The sequence below is a fragment of the Leptodactylus fuscus genome, chromosome 2 (assembly GCF_031893055.1).
Source record: "Leptodactylus fuscus isolate aLepFus1 chromosome 2, aLepFus1.hap2, whole genome shotgun sequence".
In the NCBI taxonomy this organism is placed as follows: Eukaryota; Metazoa; Chordata; class Amphibia; order Anura; family Leptodactylidae; genus Leptodactylus; species Leptodactylus fuscus.
Genome location: NC_134266.1, coordinates 227399468 through 227418001, shown reverse-complemented (window position 1 = coordinate 227418001; position 18534 = coordinate 227399468). Strand labels below are relative to the sequence as shown.

The following is an 18534-nucleotide window of genomic DNA, read 5'->3' as shown; positions in this document are numbered from 1 at the left end:
TTTTCATCAATCTTAAAAAGGTATTCTAATAATTCTATATTATCTACACCATAAGGAGAACATGGGCCTGTGTGCCTTGTATGAATGAAGTGACACTTCACATTTGCATTCTGCTGCTCCATTCATCTCTTGGGACAGTCAAAGAGAAGCTGACTATGACACTCGACTGTCTCCAGCAGTCCTACATAATTTAATGCTAATCCCAAAACTGCCATCGACATCATGTTGACGCCCAATAGCTCAACTCGGCTACATCCCAATATATACTATGCGCTATACTGTTCTTCACTGAGCAGTTTATTTTTTGTTAGTTATATGTAATTTTACATTAATAATATAGAAAAAGAATATCCAAAGTTCTCAGCTGTCACATCAAGATCCATTTTCTACCCCAGCATAGTGACAGGCAGAAGTCACCAGCAGAGAATGGCTCAGGTATCTGGTATAAGGCGCCGTCTTTGCTACATCAGCAATACCAATGTCTTTCTTTATCTCTAATTTTATTCCCAGACTCAGCTAAAAAACAGAATTACATTGTAAATGTATTTTCTATTGCTATCTACTTTTTGTCATCATTTTTTAGAGTGTCGTGAAGGTGAATTGGAAAATGTACTGCTTTTCATTTTACCTTTACAGTTTTGGATCTGCTGCTTTACAATTCAGGAAGAAATCAGAAAATTATCACTTTCATAATCCTGTGAGGTCACAGACCTGCGACCATGCTTTTTAGTACAACCTCAGGGAGGACAGTTTGTATGCAATGGTGGTCAGGCATAGGCCCTGACACTCCGATCAACCTAGGACCCCAAAGAACTAGCAGTGGGGGACCATCAATAAGGTAGGAAAATCCCAAAAGTGGGCTTTACAACACGACAATGACATATCACCAAGAAATGACTCAAGAGGGTTCGGAAAATCCAAGCCAAAGATCTAAATCCCATCAATATACCTGGGGGGGGGGGAATCTGAAACATGTCTGTGTATGTATTCCAAAAAGGTAGTTGCATTTCAATTTAATATATGACAAATATGTTAATATGCTTCTATATGTTAATATAGCTGTACATACAGTTATATAGTATGTCTAATATATATATATATATATATATATATATATATATATATATATATATATACACACACTGTATATATATATATACATAGTAGAGACTCGATAGCTATCCAAAATTATCCAGACAGAGCGTTACTGTCCTCTAGTGGCCATTGGTATTATTCAACATGTGAGAGTTTTATTTATGTATCTATGTGGACTCTATGGATACTCATAATAATTGACAAGTAATATCAATGTAATTTTCTCCCCAAAAATATTTGCCTCTGCTGTGTTTGTACATTTTTGACAAACAGGATTACAATAAAAATCATTCCAATTTAGGCCCGGTTCACGTCTGCGTTCCAGTTTCCGATCGAGGAGTCCACTTCGGGACACTCAAGCGAGAAACCTATACGCATTAAAAAGCAATTACCTAAGGAAACCTGCGGACCCCATAGACTATAATGGGGTCTGTGTGTTTTCCGCACGAATCATGTGGAGAGAAAAGTGCTGCTTGCAGGACTTTTCTCTCCACATGTTTCATGCAGAAATTGAACAGAAACCACACAGTCCTAATTATATTCTATGGGGTCTACAGGTTTCCTTAGATAACCTCTTTTTAATGCCTATAGGTTTCCATTCGAAGGGTCCCCAAGCAGACTTCCTGAATGGAAATGCGAACACAGATGTGAACCGGGCCTTAGTGAAGGGTAGGTGACGTCACTACTTGTGATGTCCTGGGGTCTCTTCCTGAGGCCGCTAATTGGCCTCACTGGTCACTTGACTGTTGAGGCCAATCAGTGGCTTCAATGGAAGGATCCAGGATTTCACAGCCAGCGATTTAACTTTAAGAAGAAGCCGAGGCAGGGGGACATGAACACACTAGGAGGGCACCCAAGTACCACGGACAGGTGAGTGTATATATATATATATTTTTTTTTACCTCCATTGGCCTATTTTACAAATAATTGTTTTACCCCGACAACCTCTTTAAGGTTCATTTACATACCTGGAAACCTCAGACTTTAAGGCTAAGGCCCCACGGGCCAGAACCTCCACGCTAAAGCGAAACGGGAACAACCGCCGCGTGAACGCATTGCGGTTCTCCCCGCAGCACTTTGAACAGAAAGTTCACTGAGTTTTCCTCCACAGACTTTCTGTTACAGTTATACGGTATCTATTGGGAAGCCGGTGGCATTTTCGTAGATATAATTGACATGCTGCAATTTTCAAAACCGCGATGCTTTTGGAAATCTCAGCATGTCCGCAATGCAAAGTGGGCATGGGATTCACATGAATTCCATCCACTTTCTAAGTACTGTACAACGCTGCGACGGCCAAATCGCGGTGTTTCTAGCCCATCGGGGGCCCCGGCCTAGAGACTTATAGTGAGTCCAAAAAATTGTGGGAATGATAGTAATGACATCTATTTGAAGATGGTGTGTGACCTGGTGTGTGTGCGTCCTGAATAGACCGGATAATGGTGGAATGACAATGGTGGAATTGTGGGGATAGTTGAAAACAAAAGTAAATGCAGCATAGACATTAGAAACAGGGAATAAGATAAAACTGTTTGTGTCCTCTAAGAAAGGGCGTGTTATATACCATATCAAGACCGAAAGTGCACTGAACTCGGCACATTTTCAGTTTTGCAAGTATCAGCCACTAGTTAGAGAAATATCGAATCTGTTAGTTTCGGCTACAGATATCACTACATTGTCAAAGGGGCGGCTTAAGGATAGTATGGTGGCTCAGTGGTTAGCACTACAACCTTGTAGGGCTGGAGTCTTAGATTCAAATCCTGCCAAGGGCAACATCTGCAAGGAGGTTGTATGTTCTCCCAGTGTTTGTGTGGGTTTCCTCCGAGTACTCCGGTTTCCTCCCACACACCAAAAGACATACTGATAGGGAATGTACATTGTCAGCCCTATATGTGACAGTGACTGACAATATATCTGTAAAGCGCTGCGGAATATGATGGCGCTATATAAGTAAGCATAATAAATAAAGATAGGTCATAAAGAAAAATTCTTGGACAATCCCTTTAATCACAGTATTATTAGAGGCAGAAACAATGTGCTGCTGATGTATTGCGGTAGGAGAGAATACATGTCAGCCAGGGGAGAATGTAAAGGCTTATTGGCATTGGTGTGAAAGTTCGGCTTGAGCCCCTAGCCTCTTTATAAGATTTTTCACGGTGACTTTGACAATGATTCCTGTTGCATGACAAAAGGCCATCAGGTTGCCCTTCGACTCCTTCACTAATGTAAGTAAATGGAGCCATATTGTGACTGGACAGATGATGCAATTACGACTTCTAATCAAGTAATGCAACTCCATATACTTACATTAATGAAGGAGTCACAAGATGACATAGCGCAATGGGTGTCACAGGCAAAGTTGTCATGTAGTCGTAGCCCAACTTTCACCTGCATCAACCCATAACCCATTGATGCCACCGTAAGAGTCAGGACCAGGATTAAGGACCAGCCAGCCAGGATTAAGCCTCTGAAAGTAAATTGTGCCCCCCACAAGTTAATCGGTCACAAATGTGCTTCCCACAAGGTAATAGTGTCCCCAACAAAGTAAGGGTATGGTCACACAGAGTTTTTGCAGGCAGATTTTAAAGCTATTCATTTCAATGGGAGTCAATCATATTTTTTCCTCTAGCTGATTTTTTCTGCTAGAGAAAAAAAAAAGAACCATCATGACCTGTCTTCAGGTGGATTCTGCCTTGCAAACCCCATTGAAATGAATGGGAGGAAGAAAAAAACACTAGTGGTATTTTTCAGCGAGTTTTGCAAAATCCGCCTAAACCTAGATGAAAAAAAGAAACATCATGACTAGAGATGAGCGAGTAGTATTTGATTGAATACCTTGCTCCCATAGGAATGTGTGTAAGTGACCGAACACCAAGGGGTTAAGCGCATCAAATATTCACTGCGCTTAACCCCTTGGTGTTCGGCCGCTTACACACATTCCTATGGGAGTGAGGTATTTGATCAAATACTAATCGCTCATCTCTAATCATGACCTATCCTCAGGTGGATTTTGCAAAAACAGTTGAAAAACACCACTAGCATTTTATTATTTTCCTCCCATTCATTTTTGACTCCCATTGAATGGGAGAGGTGGGATTTTTTTTTTTTTTAGGTAGATTCTGCCTCAAAATCTGCCTACAAAAAACTCAGTGTGAACACAAGTCAATAGTGTCTCCACAAATAATAGTTAAACTGCAGATATTCGTCCCCTCCCACACAGGTAATAGTGCTCTAATAGTTCCCCCTCACTATAGGTAATAATATCTCCCACAGGTAATAATTCTTCTCCCATCTGGGTATTAGTACCCCACATAGGTAACAGTGCCCAAACAGTACCCCTCACAGGTAACAATCCCCCCTGTTTTAACTACTGGTGGACTGGTGTGTGTGCAGCTCCGCCCCTAGTCACATAATAACCTATCGTGTGAAAAATTGAAAATTCGATTTGGGGCTGGACAACCTCTGATTGATAGAGAGCAACTGGAGCTGAGCTGCTTTACTGGCCCCATGTATTGTACAGTAATGGGGTTGCTAGCAGCTCTATACAGCATGGGCTTGCGCACTGATCAGATATTTATGGCCTATCCTAACAATAGGCCATAGAAATTTAAATCCTGGACAATCCCTTTAAAGAGGACCCTTCACCACTTGGGGCACATGCGGTTTTATATACTGCTAGAAAGCTAAATGCACTGAATTCAGCGCACTATCGGCTTTCACGTTCTGTGCTCCGGGTGAAGAGCTATCGATGCCGATACCATAGCTCTTCACTGTCAGAAACACCCTTCCGCACAGTAGCGCCTATAGCGCTGAACTGTGAGAGTGGGAAGGAACGCCTCCCTCCCATCCTGATAGTACTCATCCATAGACACTATTGTGAGGAAGGGCGTTGCTGACTGACTTTCAGCAACGCCCTTCTGACGGTGAAGAGCTACAGTACCGGCACCAATAGCTCTTCCCCCGGGGCACAGAACATGAAAGCCGATAGTGCGCTGAATTCAGCGCACTGTGAGCTTTCTAGCGGTATATAAAACCGCATGTGCCCCAAGTGGTGAAAGATCCTCTTTAATACAATGGGCAAAGGTATAAAAGGGATTCTACCATTGTTTTATTTTAATTTGGAACATAATGTAATTTAGCATAATTACAGTATGTGTTGAATTTCCTAATATCTATATATTGTAATATTTTGTTATTGTGTTTATTACATGGGTTGGGAGGGCCTCATGTCAAATGTTTGGCTTGGGGCCCTGCAATTCCTAGTAACGCCACTGATTTATAACATCGTTGGATGAACTACAACCTAACAATTATATATATGTAAATCATCGGACACAAAGGGATCAGTGTTAAACCGTAAAAACCTCTACAAAAAAAACACCTGTTTGAGAAGACAAATCCCATCCCGGACCAGACCCCATAATGTGACAGAAGTTACATTATAGATTATGCATACTGGCCATCTTCTTTCAGAAGACCACCCACTTAAAAACACTTTTCAGAGCCATTGTGGTGATCATGCTATTGGATTTTCACTGTATTTCATTCCTTCTGTGTTTTTTCTCACACCCTGGTTTACAGTAAATATTTGATAATTTGACAAGCACTGAACCAGACAGAATTTTCCATATGTACGGATAGAACAAGCGATCTATTGCCTTTGCTTCTGTGAAGTTTATAATTATGTAATATATGAAAAACATTGTTATCCTTTAAAGCTGAATGCTAGATATAGTTGCTTATGCTTGAAACTGCTATAATGTTATATCATAAGATGGCGCCTGTATCCAAGATGGGTGCAAGAAAAACAAATGCTTGGCTTGCTGCCACAAGACAGCTCCCCAAGGTCACCACGCAGAAGCGGGACCAGCTGACTATATATGGCACTGCATAAACTTTTACTATTTGATTGAGATGTATCATACCGATCAGGAATTAATATGAAAACTTACGTTGTTGTTGTATCACTTCCGTTCTCTGATACTATTTAACTCTGTGTTCTCAATAAAAAGTGCGTCAGTATACATTTAAAGCTGAGAAAAGAATGAATACCAACAGAGTGGTGTGATCAGGGCTGCCGATAGGCCAGTACTACTGCTACTGGCGTCAGGGGCCCGGCCAAATTGAAAAATAAGGGGGGGGGCCCGGTTTTGGACCGGCACCGTGTGCCGACCCCTGGCGCCCGCAGCAGTCATTATATGTCCGACTTCAACTCAGATCTGCGTCCAGAGGACGCAGATCTGAGTTGAACACATACGTGGCTGAAGCAAGGAGCTGAACAGGTCAGCTCGTTTCTTCGCCGCTGAACGCCGCCTACTGGCTGTGTAAACGCGATGTGATGACGTCACATCGCGTCTACAACTGTGCGCCAGTGAGAGAGAGAGGCGCGCAGAGTGCAGTGGGGGAACGTGGAAGAAGGTAAGTGTAATGTGTACTGAGGTGGAACGTGAAACTGGGGGCAGATGAAGGAGAGGACGGCATGACACTGGGGGCAGAGATGGAGAGGACGGCATGACACTGGGGGCAGAGATGGAGAGGACGGCATGACACTGGGGGCAGAGATGGAGAGGACAGCATGACACTGGGGCAGAGATGGAGAGGACGGCATGACACTGGGGGCAGAGATGTGGAGACATGAATCTGGGGGCAGAGGTGGAGAGGACATTAATCTAGGGGCAGAGATGGAGGGGACATGAATCTAGGGGCAGAGATGGAGGGGACATGAATCTGGGGGCAGAGATGGAGTGGACATGAATCTGGGGGCAGAGATGGAGTGGACATGAATCTGGGGGCAGAGATGGAGTGGACATGAATCTGGGGGCAGAGATGGAGTGGACATGAATCTGGGGGCAGAGATGGTGTGGACATGAATCTGGGGGCAGAGATGGAGTGGACATGAATCTGGGGGCAGAGATGGAGTGGACATGAATCTGGGGGCAGAGATGGAGGGGACATGAAACTGGGGGCAGAGATGGAGGGGGACATGAAACTGGGGGCAGATGAAGGGTGTATATGAAGCTGGGGGAGAGATAGAGGGGGGACATATAATTTACGGGTGACTGTAGGAGGATTATACTGTGTGCGGGCACATGAAAAATTAATGAAAATGGGCGGAGTCAACATAAAAGTGGGTGGGGCTAAATTTGCCCTGCGGAGAGGGAACTGGGGCAATAATATATAAGTTTTTAGCTGGAGAACTACAAAGCACACAATCCCTCCAAAGGTATGTGTGCTTTGTATTAATAATGATGTAGACTGCTATGTTACTAGCATAGCAGCCTGTTTGAGGGTGGGACTTTCACTTTAAAGGAGTGTTCACATTGCGTTTTTGGCCTCCCTTGCCGGGATACGTTGGTAACCTGTCACAATCAGCTACCCACTTATCCCTGCACGGAGAACTGCAGGCCCCCCTTTTTTTTTAATGGCCAGTTCTTCGTGCAGGGATAAGTTGACAGCTGATTCTGACTGGTTACCAACGTATCCCGACAAGGGAGGCCAAAAATGCAATGTGAAAAAGCCCTGAGGATTTTATATTGAGCTCTTATAGATGGTGTTGGCTCTCTATAGGCGCTGTCACACGTAGCAGATTTTACCTGCAAATAGAATCTGATTAAGCCTTGTAATGCTGCTAAATAAAGGGAAATGCAATAAATAATTGGTATGTCGCAAAATAAAGTAGTTTTAAAATGGTGGGGGCCCAGACACTTAGGCTGTATGGGGCCCCAGAATTCCTGATGGCGGCCCTGGGTGTGATTTCTTGACTGCCGGCCCTCAGCCTTATTAATTAGGATGACGACAGTTACCTGAGATTATTGGTCAATTAGTCATAAACGCGACTATGACCTTATCACTTCCATTTATGGAAAGTATATATGTACTTAGCTTCCACTTTCATTTCTCGCATTTACACGTCCATCTGTTAGATTAATGTTTAAACAGGTGTGGTAGACTTACCTCTATATATTCATCTGACAAATGGATCAGTGTTGCAAATGCGAGAATACACAGGCAAAGCTATGGCAGGAAACCAGACCAGCAATCTTCAAGAAATAATTGGCTGTAAGGGATCAGAAGGGTATTTCAAGAAAAAGGAATTATTGTTATTAGATGAAATTCCCCCCATCCTTCGAAAGGAACAGAATTTAAATAAAGGGGGAAAGGCTATGCTTTCATATATGGACCTCACTCACGATTTCAATTGCATGCAAGTATCATTTCCCATCACAAAAGTGCAACACGTGACCACTGAAGAACACATGTCTAATATTTTGGAATCACAATGTATCAGAGCAAGGAACAGAAGAAAAGAATTTGAAGACTTGTCCTTCTGGAGCGTACATATTTCTGATGATGTTGTCAGCACAGCCTTTGAGGAAGTTTACGAGTCTCAGAAGGAAAACTACAATTTAATGTTCTACTACTCAGACATACGTAAACAATTTGCAACTTCCCCAGCCTTTAAGAATCATGAGTCGCGATATGGAAATTTTGTGTTTTCCTTTTTGCTGTCTGATCTTATAGGCTTATACAAGGCGCAGCACTGCGGTGGCAAAATGCCAATGTTCAAGTATTTGGGCACCGACTTGTTCAAAAAAGAGATTGCACATTACATTGTTATCCACAGTCCTGACTCTAAGAAATTTGATGATCTTCTACAAGTGCCCAGATATAAAACTACTTCATATTCATCCCCTTACCCTGTCTACTGGAGCAATGAAAATTTGTATTGGAGACCTGAATCTACATCTGAAGAGTTGACAGTGTTCTTATCCTCTTCTCCTTCTATTGATCTCCATCATCATGAAAACTTTAAGCGATACTGTGTCTGGAACAACTTAGTATTTGCCTTTCACTTTCCTGAAGGAAGCTACCTTCAGATCCCAAGGGAAAAACTTCTGGAGAACCTGTCTGCCTGCCAAGCAACAGAAACACCATATCTGGGAGACACGAAAACCACAAAAATAGAAGCAGGAAAAATTATAGAGTGTAAAAGAAGACAGTATCAATGGATAGAGAATATGGATGATGGAGACAATGATGAATAAACCGAATAAAGATCAACTGAAATCCTAACAGGAACGTCTGCTCAACTCATATGCCTACCTATGAATAGTGTAAGGGAATCCTGGTAAATTTACCTCTAATTAATTAATATACTGCTAATTATTCCAGATTAATATGTAAAAGAATCATACGTGTTATATATACTGACCACATTATAATATATTTCAGTTGTAGGACAGAATAGCGTGACACTCTGATCTGATATGTAAGCCAAATATTAGGTGAAATAACATGTAAAATACACTGTAGAAATGAAACTTGTGACTATGTCAAAACTGATCGTTTACAACAAAAAAAATCCTCAATAATGAAAGACCTAAATGTCATATGAAATAATTATATAAAATAAATAAATAAATATCGAAATCTGATTCTGTGTGGTTTTTGTCTATGGTTTTAGGTAAAATATTACTGGATAATAAACTTCACAATTTTAAGACAAGTTTTTTTTTTTTTTTTTTAAACTTATGATAATTTTGAAAAAGTTTGGGTAAATGACAGATGATATAGGCACACCTACGGGTATAATAATATTCATACAAGAATAATATATGACTTTGGACTATAAGTGATATGGTAACTAAGTAATAAACTCTGTCGGTTTTATGATACTGGGCGTAAACACTGCTTGGCAGATAGAAAGATTATGAATGATAATCTGTTTTCCCTTAGCCCAAACAGCAGCACAACTGGGGTATTCCTGCCCCTAATGAGCTGTTAGGTAATTAAAAATTCCACCTGTCCTAACAGCTTTTGACCCCTATAAGAGGCCGGAAGACATGCTCCTCCCTTGTGTTAGTAACAAGTATGATATACAGAGCAATCTATGCCAAGAGCTACACACACATACACAAAATCTGTACAACAGTACCTCCTAGGGAGGGAGCCTTGTGCTGCTGTTTGGGCTAAGGGAAAACAGATTATCATTCATAATCTTTCTTTCCCCCTACGCCCAACAGCAGCACAACTGGGGATTTAGCAAGTATTGTTTCCCCTAGGGCGGGTCCTCCTGGCAGGCTGATGCCAAGACGGAGTGCCCAAATGCTGTAGCATCGGCCGTACGCCAGTCCAATCTGTAGTGTTTGGCAAAAGTCAGCTGTGAGCTCCATGAGGCTGCAGCACATATCTGGTCTAGAGAGAGGAACCGTGTCTCTGCCCATGATGTCGACACTGCTCGGGTGGCATGGGCTCGTAAGAAATCTGGAACTGGAAGATTCTGGGCCCGAAGGGAACAGCTGATAGCTTCTCTGATCCATCTAGACAGGGTTACCTTTGATGCTTTAGCACCTCTATTATGGCCAAACACATTAACCAGAAGATTCTCTGATCTTCGGAATGGTGCTGTACGGTCTAGGTAAATACGTAGTGCTCTTACCAGATCCAGTGTGTGTAGCTTCTCCTCCTGATCCGTAGCAGGAGAGGGAAAGAAGCCCGGTAGGGTGATCACTTGGTTGGTGTTCTGAAGTGTTGGTACCTTTGGCAAAAATCCCGGAACGAACCTTAGCTGTACCCTGTCAGGGAAGAAGGTTATGAAAGGTTCGGAGGCCGCTAGGGCCTGCAATTCGCCAACCCTCTTGGCAGAGGTTATTGCCAGCAGGAAAGTCACCTTAAATGACAGGTACTTCCAGTCCACTTCAGATAATGGTTTGAAGGGGGGCGCACATAGCCCTTGTAGAACCGCGGCCAGGTCCCACCTGGGGACAGGAGGCCGTACCTGGGGACGGAGCCTGGCAGCCCCCCTAAGGAACTGTTTGACAAGAGGATCTTGTGATAACCGTGTCTCCAGGAGAGCAGATAGAGCTGACACTTGAACCTTGAGGGTGGCAGGTGCTAGTCCTCTCTCCAGGCCGTTCTGTAAGAACTCTAGGACTGCATCTCTGTCTGGATCGCGGTGGCTGCCTGTACACCAATCTCGGAATATCCGGGCGATCCTTTGGTAGCTCTGATTGGTTGCCTCCGCTCTTGAATGGGCTAAGGTACTTAGCACTCCCTGGGACAATCCTCTGTCTGCGCGTATGGTGCGGTTAGCCTCCAGGCAGTGAGGTTGAATTTGTCTAGGCCCAGGCATGGCCGACTGTTCAGTGACACCAGGTTCCTGACTGGTGGAAGCCTCCAGTAGTTCCCCTGACTCATAAGGATAAGGTCGGTGAACCATGCCCTTTTTGGCCAGAACGGCATGATCACTATTGCCGAAGTCTGGTCCTGCCTGAGTTTCGCCAATACCTTTGGGATCATCAGGATGGGAGGGAACACGTATACCAGTTCGAACCTCCATGGTATTGACAGGGCATCCACAGCCAAAGGGTTGTCTTCCCGGTACAGGGAGCAAAACCTTTCTACTTTGGCATTGTGTTGGGTGGCCATCAGATCCACCTCAGGGAGACCCCACCTCCTGGTCAGGTAGTGGAAGATGTCCTGATTCAAGGAACATTCGCCTGCGGTCGGGCGGCCTCTGCTGAGTTGATCTGCTAGGATGTTCAGGCAGCCCTGGATATGTACCGTGGCCAGCTGGGAGAGGTTCCGTTCTGCCCAGGAGAAGATCAGGTTGGTGACTTGCAGGAGTGAGGGGGACCTGGTTCCTCCCTGCTTGTTGATATAGTGGACTGTCGTCAGATTGTCTGATCTTACTTTGACCGCTTTCCCTCGTAGAAGTGGTGCAAATGACAGAAGGGCTCGATGAACTGCGGTAAGCTCGCGCCAGTTGGATGAGTGCGTCCTCTCCCGCTGATTCCATGTACCTTGAACCGGGGTCTCCCCCAGATGAGCTCCCCAGCCTGTGAGGGAGGCATCTGTAGTCAACAGGGTCCAGGCGGGCTGGACCGAGGACTTCCCATCTCGCAGATGGGTCCACCAGGGCAAGGTTTGCCGGGTGCTGATGGTTAACTGGATTGGCTTCTGTAAACCTGAAGGACTGTGATTCCAGACTCTCAAGATCTCGTTCTGTAGAGGGCGCATATGCCATAGGGCCCAAGGAACTGCATCTAGGGTAGCGGACATCAATCCAAGGACCTTCATAGCCGTCCTGATGGTGACCTTCCGTGTAGAAGACAAATGATGTGCTGCCCGAGCAATTTTCCTTTTGCGAGGAGAGGGTAGAGAGACCGTCATGTTGAGAGAGTCTAGAATAAAGTCCCAGGAACTGAACTCATGTTGATGGCACCATTACTGACTTCTGCCAGTTTACCAGCCACCCCAGCTTGTCTAGTAGAGCTATGACGGTCTGCACCTGCGTGGTAAGAACCTCCTTTGAATGAGCCTTCAGAAGCCAGTCGTCCAGGTACGGGACTATGAATATGCCTTGAAGGCGCAGGGCGGCAGCGACCGGAGCTATGACCTTTGTGAAGGTGTGGGGGGCGGAGGATATGCCGAACGGGAGGGCTGCGAACTGGAAGTGCGCCTCTTTCCCTTCTATGTATACGGCAATCCTTAGGAACTTTCGGTGTGCCGGAAAGATGGGTACGTGGAGGTAGGCATCCTTCAGGTCCAGAGTGACGAAGTGATCTCCAGAGCGCATGAAAGGTAGCACTGACCTGATGGTCTCCATGCGAAACCGCAGCCTGCGGATAAAGCTATTCAGATACCTGAGATCGATGATCATACGCCACTCGCCTGATGACTTGGGGACCAAGAAGACTGGAGAATAGATGCCTGTGCCTTGATCTGCGCAAGGAACCACCTCCAGCGCGGCTTTGTCCACGTACTCCTGAATCAATTTCTCCAGATGAAGTTGTTTGGGGCCCTGAAGAGGGCGGGTTCTTACCATCTTCTCTGGTGGCTGGGCAACAAAATTAATTTTATAGCCTTCCTGGATCGTCTGGATGACCCAGGGGTCCCGAATATTCTGGCGCCAGGCATCCACATAGTGGGAAAGACGGCCGCCCACCCCGGGGGCGAGGAGAGGGGAGGTAGGGTGGAAGGATTAGAAGGAGGTGCCCTTACGTTTACGAGAGGAGCCCGACCTCTACCTCTGCCGGATCGTCGCTGGCCTCTAGTTCCTCTTCTGGAGGTGCCTCTTCCTCGAAAGGAGGGACTCTGACCTTCAAGGGGCTGTGGCAAATTATTGCCTTTGGAGTCGGCCAGAGATTCCATAATCCGGTCGAGCTCCCTCCCGAACAGCCGTCCCGGCTCAAAGGGGAGACCACACAGGCTATTCTTGGAGGTGAGGTCAGCCTTCCAGGGCTTCAGCCACAAGGGCTTGCGAGCAGCAGTAACCAGTGCCATAGATCTGGCGGCCAGACGGGTCTGAAAATGGGTCGCCTCCGTCAGATGATCCACCAGCAGAGAGATGTCCGACATTGTTGCTAGGAGGTCATCTCGATCCACTCCGGAATCTATGTCCTTGGCAAGTGACGAGAGCTCTGCCCGCAGACCAGTGGCCACCTCGTTCGCAACCATGCCCAGGGAGGCCTGAGACGAGGAGGCCGAATAGACTCGTCTCGGTGATCCTTCCACCTGACGATCCATCGGATCCTTGAGACTCGACCCGTCCTCTGTCGGGAGGACAGTGCGCCTTGACAGCTTCGCCACAGCGACGTCAACCTTCGGCGGAGGACCCCACGCCTTTAGCTGACCCTCAGAGACCGGGAATAAGGTCTTAAATCGCTTGGATGGCGCAAAGGGTTTTTCCGGGTGCCTCCATTCACTCTCCATCAGGCGAAGCATTTCCGAGGACGGCCTCAAGGTACGAGACCTTCTACTTGGGCCTTCACCACCTTCCCGGTCTCTGATCCTAAGTGTCTTGAACACCCTGGACATCTTCTCTAAGGGGAAGATCTCCTTTTCCTCCTCAGAATCGGATGATGACTCCACGTCCCTAAGGCGCAGGTTCTCCAGGGGCGGAAGGGACAACTTGCAGTCCAGCCGTGGTCTTTTGGCTGAGGACTCCATCCTTTTCATGGAGTCCTAGACGAAGCCCTTCACCCAGGATACCATCTCCCGCATGGGGGTTGCCTCAGAAGGGGGGGCTCTACATCCTGGACAAAAACGAAACTGGGAGTCGTCAGGCAGTGGGACTCTGCAGGTAGCGCATGAAAGATGTTTCCTCTTTGCCACGGCCTTCCTCCGAGGAGGAACAGTAGAGGCGGAAGAAGAAGACATTCTGAGAAGGAACAAAGAAAAAGAATACTAACAACCTTTGCCCTCCCATAGTGGGAACCGCTACCACCCCTTCCCCCTGGCCGCCTCCCCTAAACCTGAATCAACGGAGCTGCTTTCTAGGACAAATTGACCAAGGAGCTTCTCTAGTTGAGGTGCCAGTAACCGAAGCAACAGGCACTGAAAGATGGTTTTGGAGGGGATAAAGGCCAGGGGGCGGGACTAAAAAAGGGCACTCTTTTTTTTTTTTTCTTGGGGGGGGGGGCAAAGGCAAAAACTCACAGAGGGGGGCCCCTCAATACTGACAGGATCCCCAGAACCCCGGCATCCGCTCGTCTCCAGGGGGTTTCATTCGCCCGCCGCGCAAACCGCATACCGCGCATGTGCGGCAGACGAGTAGGGTGGCGGACCCGGGGAACCAAAAAAAAAAACGGTTCCCAGGAGAAAGGGTCCTAGCCGCGCAGGGAAGCCCGGCTCCGGCACGGCAGCACTCCAGGCGCACGCATGAGCCGGCGGGCTCCCCCGGCGGGGGAGGAAGCAGCAGAGGCTCAGAAGAGCAAAAAGAAAGGAAAAATATAGCAAAGTCTTCCGCTTGTCAGGTAAGAAGGAGGGGGGAGAGAGAGTAGCAGACCCCTATGAGAGGTCAGAACCCCTGCTCTCCCTACCACCTGTCCTGTCCCACAGGACAGAAAAAAAACACAAGGGAGGAGCATGTCTTCCGGCCTCTTATAGGGGTCAAAAGCTGTTAGGTAATTAAAAATTCCACCTGTCCTAACAGCTCATTAAGGGCAGGAATACCCCAGTTGTGCTGCTGTTGGGCGTAGGGGGAAATGAAGAAACTGTTTTATAGTGAAATTAGTGTCTTCCTTTATTTTTAGAGTCCACAACCTTCCATCATTGGCTTCATATAACTAACATTAAACACTATAAATCCTTCTGGACTTCTGTCTAGGACCTGGTGCACAGTAGTAATGGCTACAACAATAGGCACCCCACAGGTAGAACCCCCTAAGCAGAGTGGACCCAGCTCTTAAAGTAAGAGGGTCTGTTGCCAGCAGCAGAAGATGTCATTCTGTATTATTAACCCCTTGCAGCCCTCTTTGTACCTGTATATTATAAAAATGCCAGCTGTGCTGGAACCAGTGGAACATTTCCTATTGAAAGATGCAATAAGTTGGAGGTTGGAAAAATACTCAACTTTAAAGGGGCTGTATCATTGTGAAAAATCATTTTTAGATAAGCTCATCCTTGCATAGCCTTTAGAAAAGCTATTTCACACCTACCTTTTGTATGTAAATTGACTCAGTAGATTTGGAATAAGTCTGTTGTTATTCATATTTTAATGAGCTCCCACTGTGCACCAGAAGTGTCTGTGATCCAGTCTGCTCCATGTGTATGTATAGTAGAGACGAGTCATCAGCACAGCAGCCTCTGCTATACATACACATAGAACACACAGTGCACACAGTGACACTTCCGATGCACTGTGGAAGCTCATTAGCATATGGATAAAACGGACTTATTCCAAATCTACTGAGGCGATTTATATACAAAAGGTAGGTGTGGAATAGTCTTTCTAAAGGCTATGCAAGGATGTGCTTATCTAAAAATGACTTTTCCCAATGACAGAGCCCCTATAAGAAGTCATCCTGTGCCTACCCAAAACTGCAACGCTGAAACAGTGGAACATTTCTTTCTTCCTGCCTCCAGACCCTGCTAAAGAAAAAAGGGATGCAAAATACTCTATCCATACAGAACAATATGAAGTCATAGGAAATAATAAAAAGACACAGCGGCTACAATATGGTGACAGTTTTACTCAGTAAAACAAGGCATGAAAAACCTCACAAAATTATTGATTTGTTGTACAAGGACATACAGTAGATTTTCATACAAGCAGTAAGAAAACTTCCAATAATTGTTTCTTAGCAAATCATGAATGAAAAAAAAAGTGCAGGACAATACCACAGATGCCATCCCTATGAAGAATTTATGATGATCTGCTGTTTCTCCTATTATAATCCTTTATTTGTAGTACATGATATAGTGTAGTTTTCCACAGATGATGTTGCAGGGAAATTTCCATTGATTTGCTTCTGATTTGAAAAAAGTGCGGGAAACTAGCGCGGGTAATTCAGCCAACCCATAAAGATAAGTGAAGCTTGTAAATGACATCATATTCTAAGACCTTGACCAGAAACTACCGATGACATCTCTAAATTTATTACACGTACTGTGATAGTTGAGGTTATTTAGCAGCAAAGGTAAGCAGTGTTCCTGGGTTTACAGAGGTGTTGGTGGCGCTGGGTGCCAAATAAACAGCAGATCAGGTGGTACTACCCAAAATAAGTGGCTTTATTCAGCTTACACAGGAACAAAACAACAAACAGCCTAGCCCGCACACAGGGCACTACCTCACTTCTTGAACCCTATCTATTCTACCAAGGGCAAGATACTTTGCTGAGGTTTCATCTCACCAGTCTGGTTCAAAGTCCTTTCTGGAATCCAGTCCTCTTGGGACAGACCGTCTGTCTGTCTCTAACTGGTCCAAGGTCCACCTGTGTCTGCAGGTCACAATCTGTACTCTCTCTCTCTGGAGTTAGGCTCCTTCTGGAATCCAGTCTTCTTGGCACAGGCCACCTGCCCGTGTCCAACTGGTCCACAGTGCACCTGCTCCCTGCAGGCCACTAACAGCACTGTCTTGCTGTGTGAACTCACTCTGCAGTGGAGCCCCTCTCTCTGGAGTTATGGGTGTGGTCAGAGTCCTTTTTAACTCTGTTTTGGGCCGCTCTATAGCGCCCTCTAGGTTCACACCCTTACAGTACTTATAAAATGCCAGCAGTTATTCCACACCATGTTATACACACAGGTTATTATTACCATAGGTTTTTTGCAAGGCGCAAACTCTTTTTATCCGTACAGAACCAGAATTAGCAGTGTGTATATAACTGGCCTTAAAGACTCAATAATCATAGAAATTTTCAGTAAAATGTTGCATTTACCCATTTGCAAATGGCTAAAAGTAAGTTCACACTACTATCATTAATGTCTGTTGCTACTATCCATCATCAGATCAGAGACACGGACAATGACGGCAACAAAGTGACAGATGCACACAGAGCACCATCCACCTGCATTCATGCTAACGTTAAAAACATGACACTAGCTTTTTTCTATCACGTTTTTTATTTTTCTGACGGAAGAGACTTTTACTCCTGCGAACAAAAATGATGGAAGTCAGCTCTATGTGCACCCGTCACATTATTTGCATTAATGCCCATTTTTAATGATAATATGAACATCCGCTAAAAATTTAACATTTTGTGACACATTAAAGGGATCCTATCATTGGATAGGATTTTTTTCTGACTAACAAGTAGGAATAGCCTTAAGAACAGCTATTCTTCTCCTAGCTTTAGATGTCTTCTCCACGCAGCCGTTCGGTAGAAATCCCATTTTTGTCCTGTATGCAAATGAGTTCTCTCTCAGCACTGAAGGCAGTCCCCAGCGCTCAAACAGCACTGGGAGCGTCTCCAATGCTGACGGAGAACTCTCCAGCACCGCCTCCATCTTCTTCTGGAACACCCTCTCCTTGCGTCTTCTTCCGTCCTGGGTTTCAATCCTCCAGGTATGCGCAGTCAGCTCTGCCATCCGGCACATGCCCGCGGCCACAAGAAAATGGCCGCTTACACCAGGCGGGCATGCACAGTCGGCTCTGCCCGAGGCCCAATGGCAGAGCCAACTGCGCATGCCTAGAAGTTTGAAGCCAGTGCAGATAGAGAAAAAGATAAAAGCATTGCTGGAGATTTTTCTTGCAGCATTTGAAACGCCCCCAGTGCTGTTTGAGTGCTGGGGACTGCCCCTAGTGCTGTGAGAGAACTCATTTGCATACAGAAGAAAACCTGGATTTCTACCGAACGGCGGCGCAGAGAAGACAGCGAAAGGTAGGAGATGAATAGTCTTTTTAAGGCTATTCCTATGTATTAGTCAGAAAAAAAGGGTATCCAATGATAGGATTCCTTTAAGGCCCGTTTTGATAAGCCCACAGAGGAAAAGATGTATCTCCTGGTGGACTGTTGAGCTAGGGTGGATCTCCAATGCATTTATCAGCATTGTACAGCACAGCAGACTGACCAGTATCTTTGCTCCCTGAGCCCTGCCTTCTCAATATCACTACAGGAGCTCCAATCATCTTCGGAAGTCTTTCCTCCCCACTGGAGTTAGGCTGTACAACCAACATTGAGCTAAGCGGAGATCAGTCTATACAGAGAACTGAAATCC

At 45.5% G+C, this 18534-nt stretch overlaps 1 protein-coding gene across 1 annotated transcript; it reads left to right on the top strand.

The window, feature by feature from the left end:
- The first annotated feature begins 8111 nt into the window (after positions 1 to 8111).
- On the top strand, positions 8112 to 14459 carry LOC142196197 (uncharacterized). Its single transcript, XM_075266416.1, has 3 exons — positions 8112 to 9062; positions 11735 to 11753; positions 14335 to 14459. The coding sequence occupies exons 1-3, from the start codon at positions 8112 to 8114 to the stop codon at positions 14457 to 14459; spliced, it is 1095 nt and encodes a 364-aa protein (XP_075122517.1).
- The last annotated feature ends 4075 nt before the right edge of the window (positions 14460 to 18534 follow it).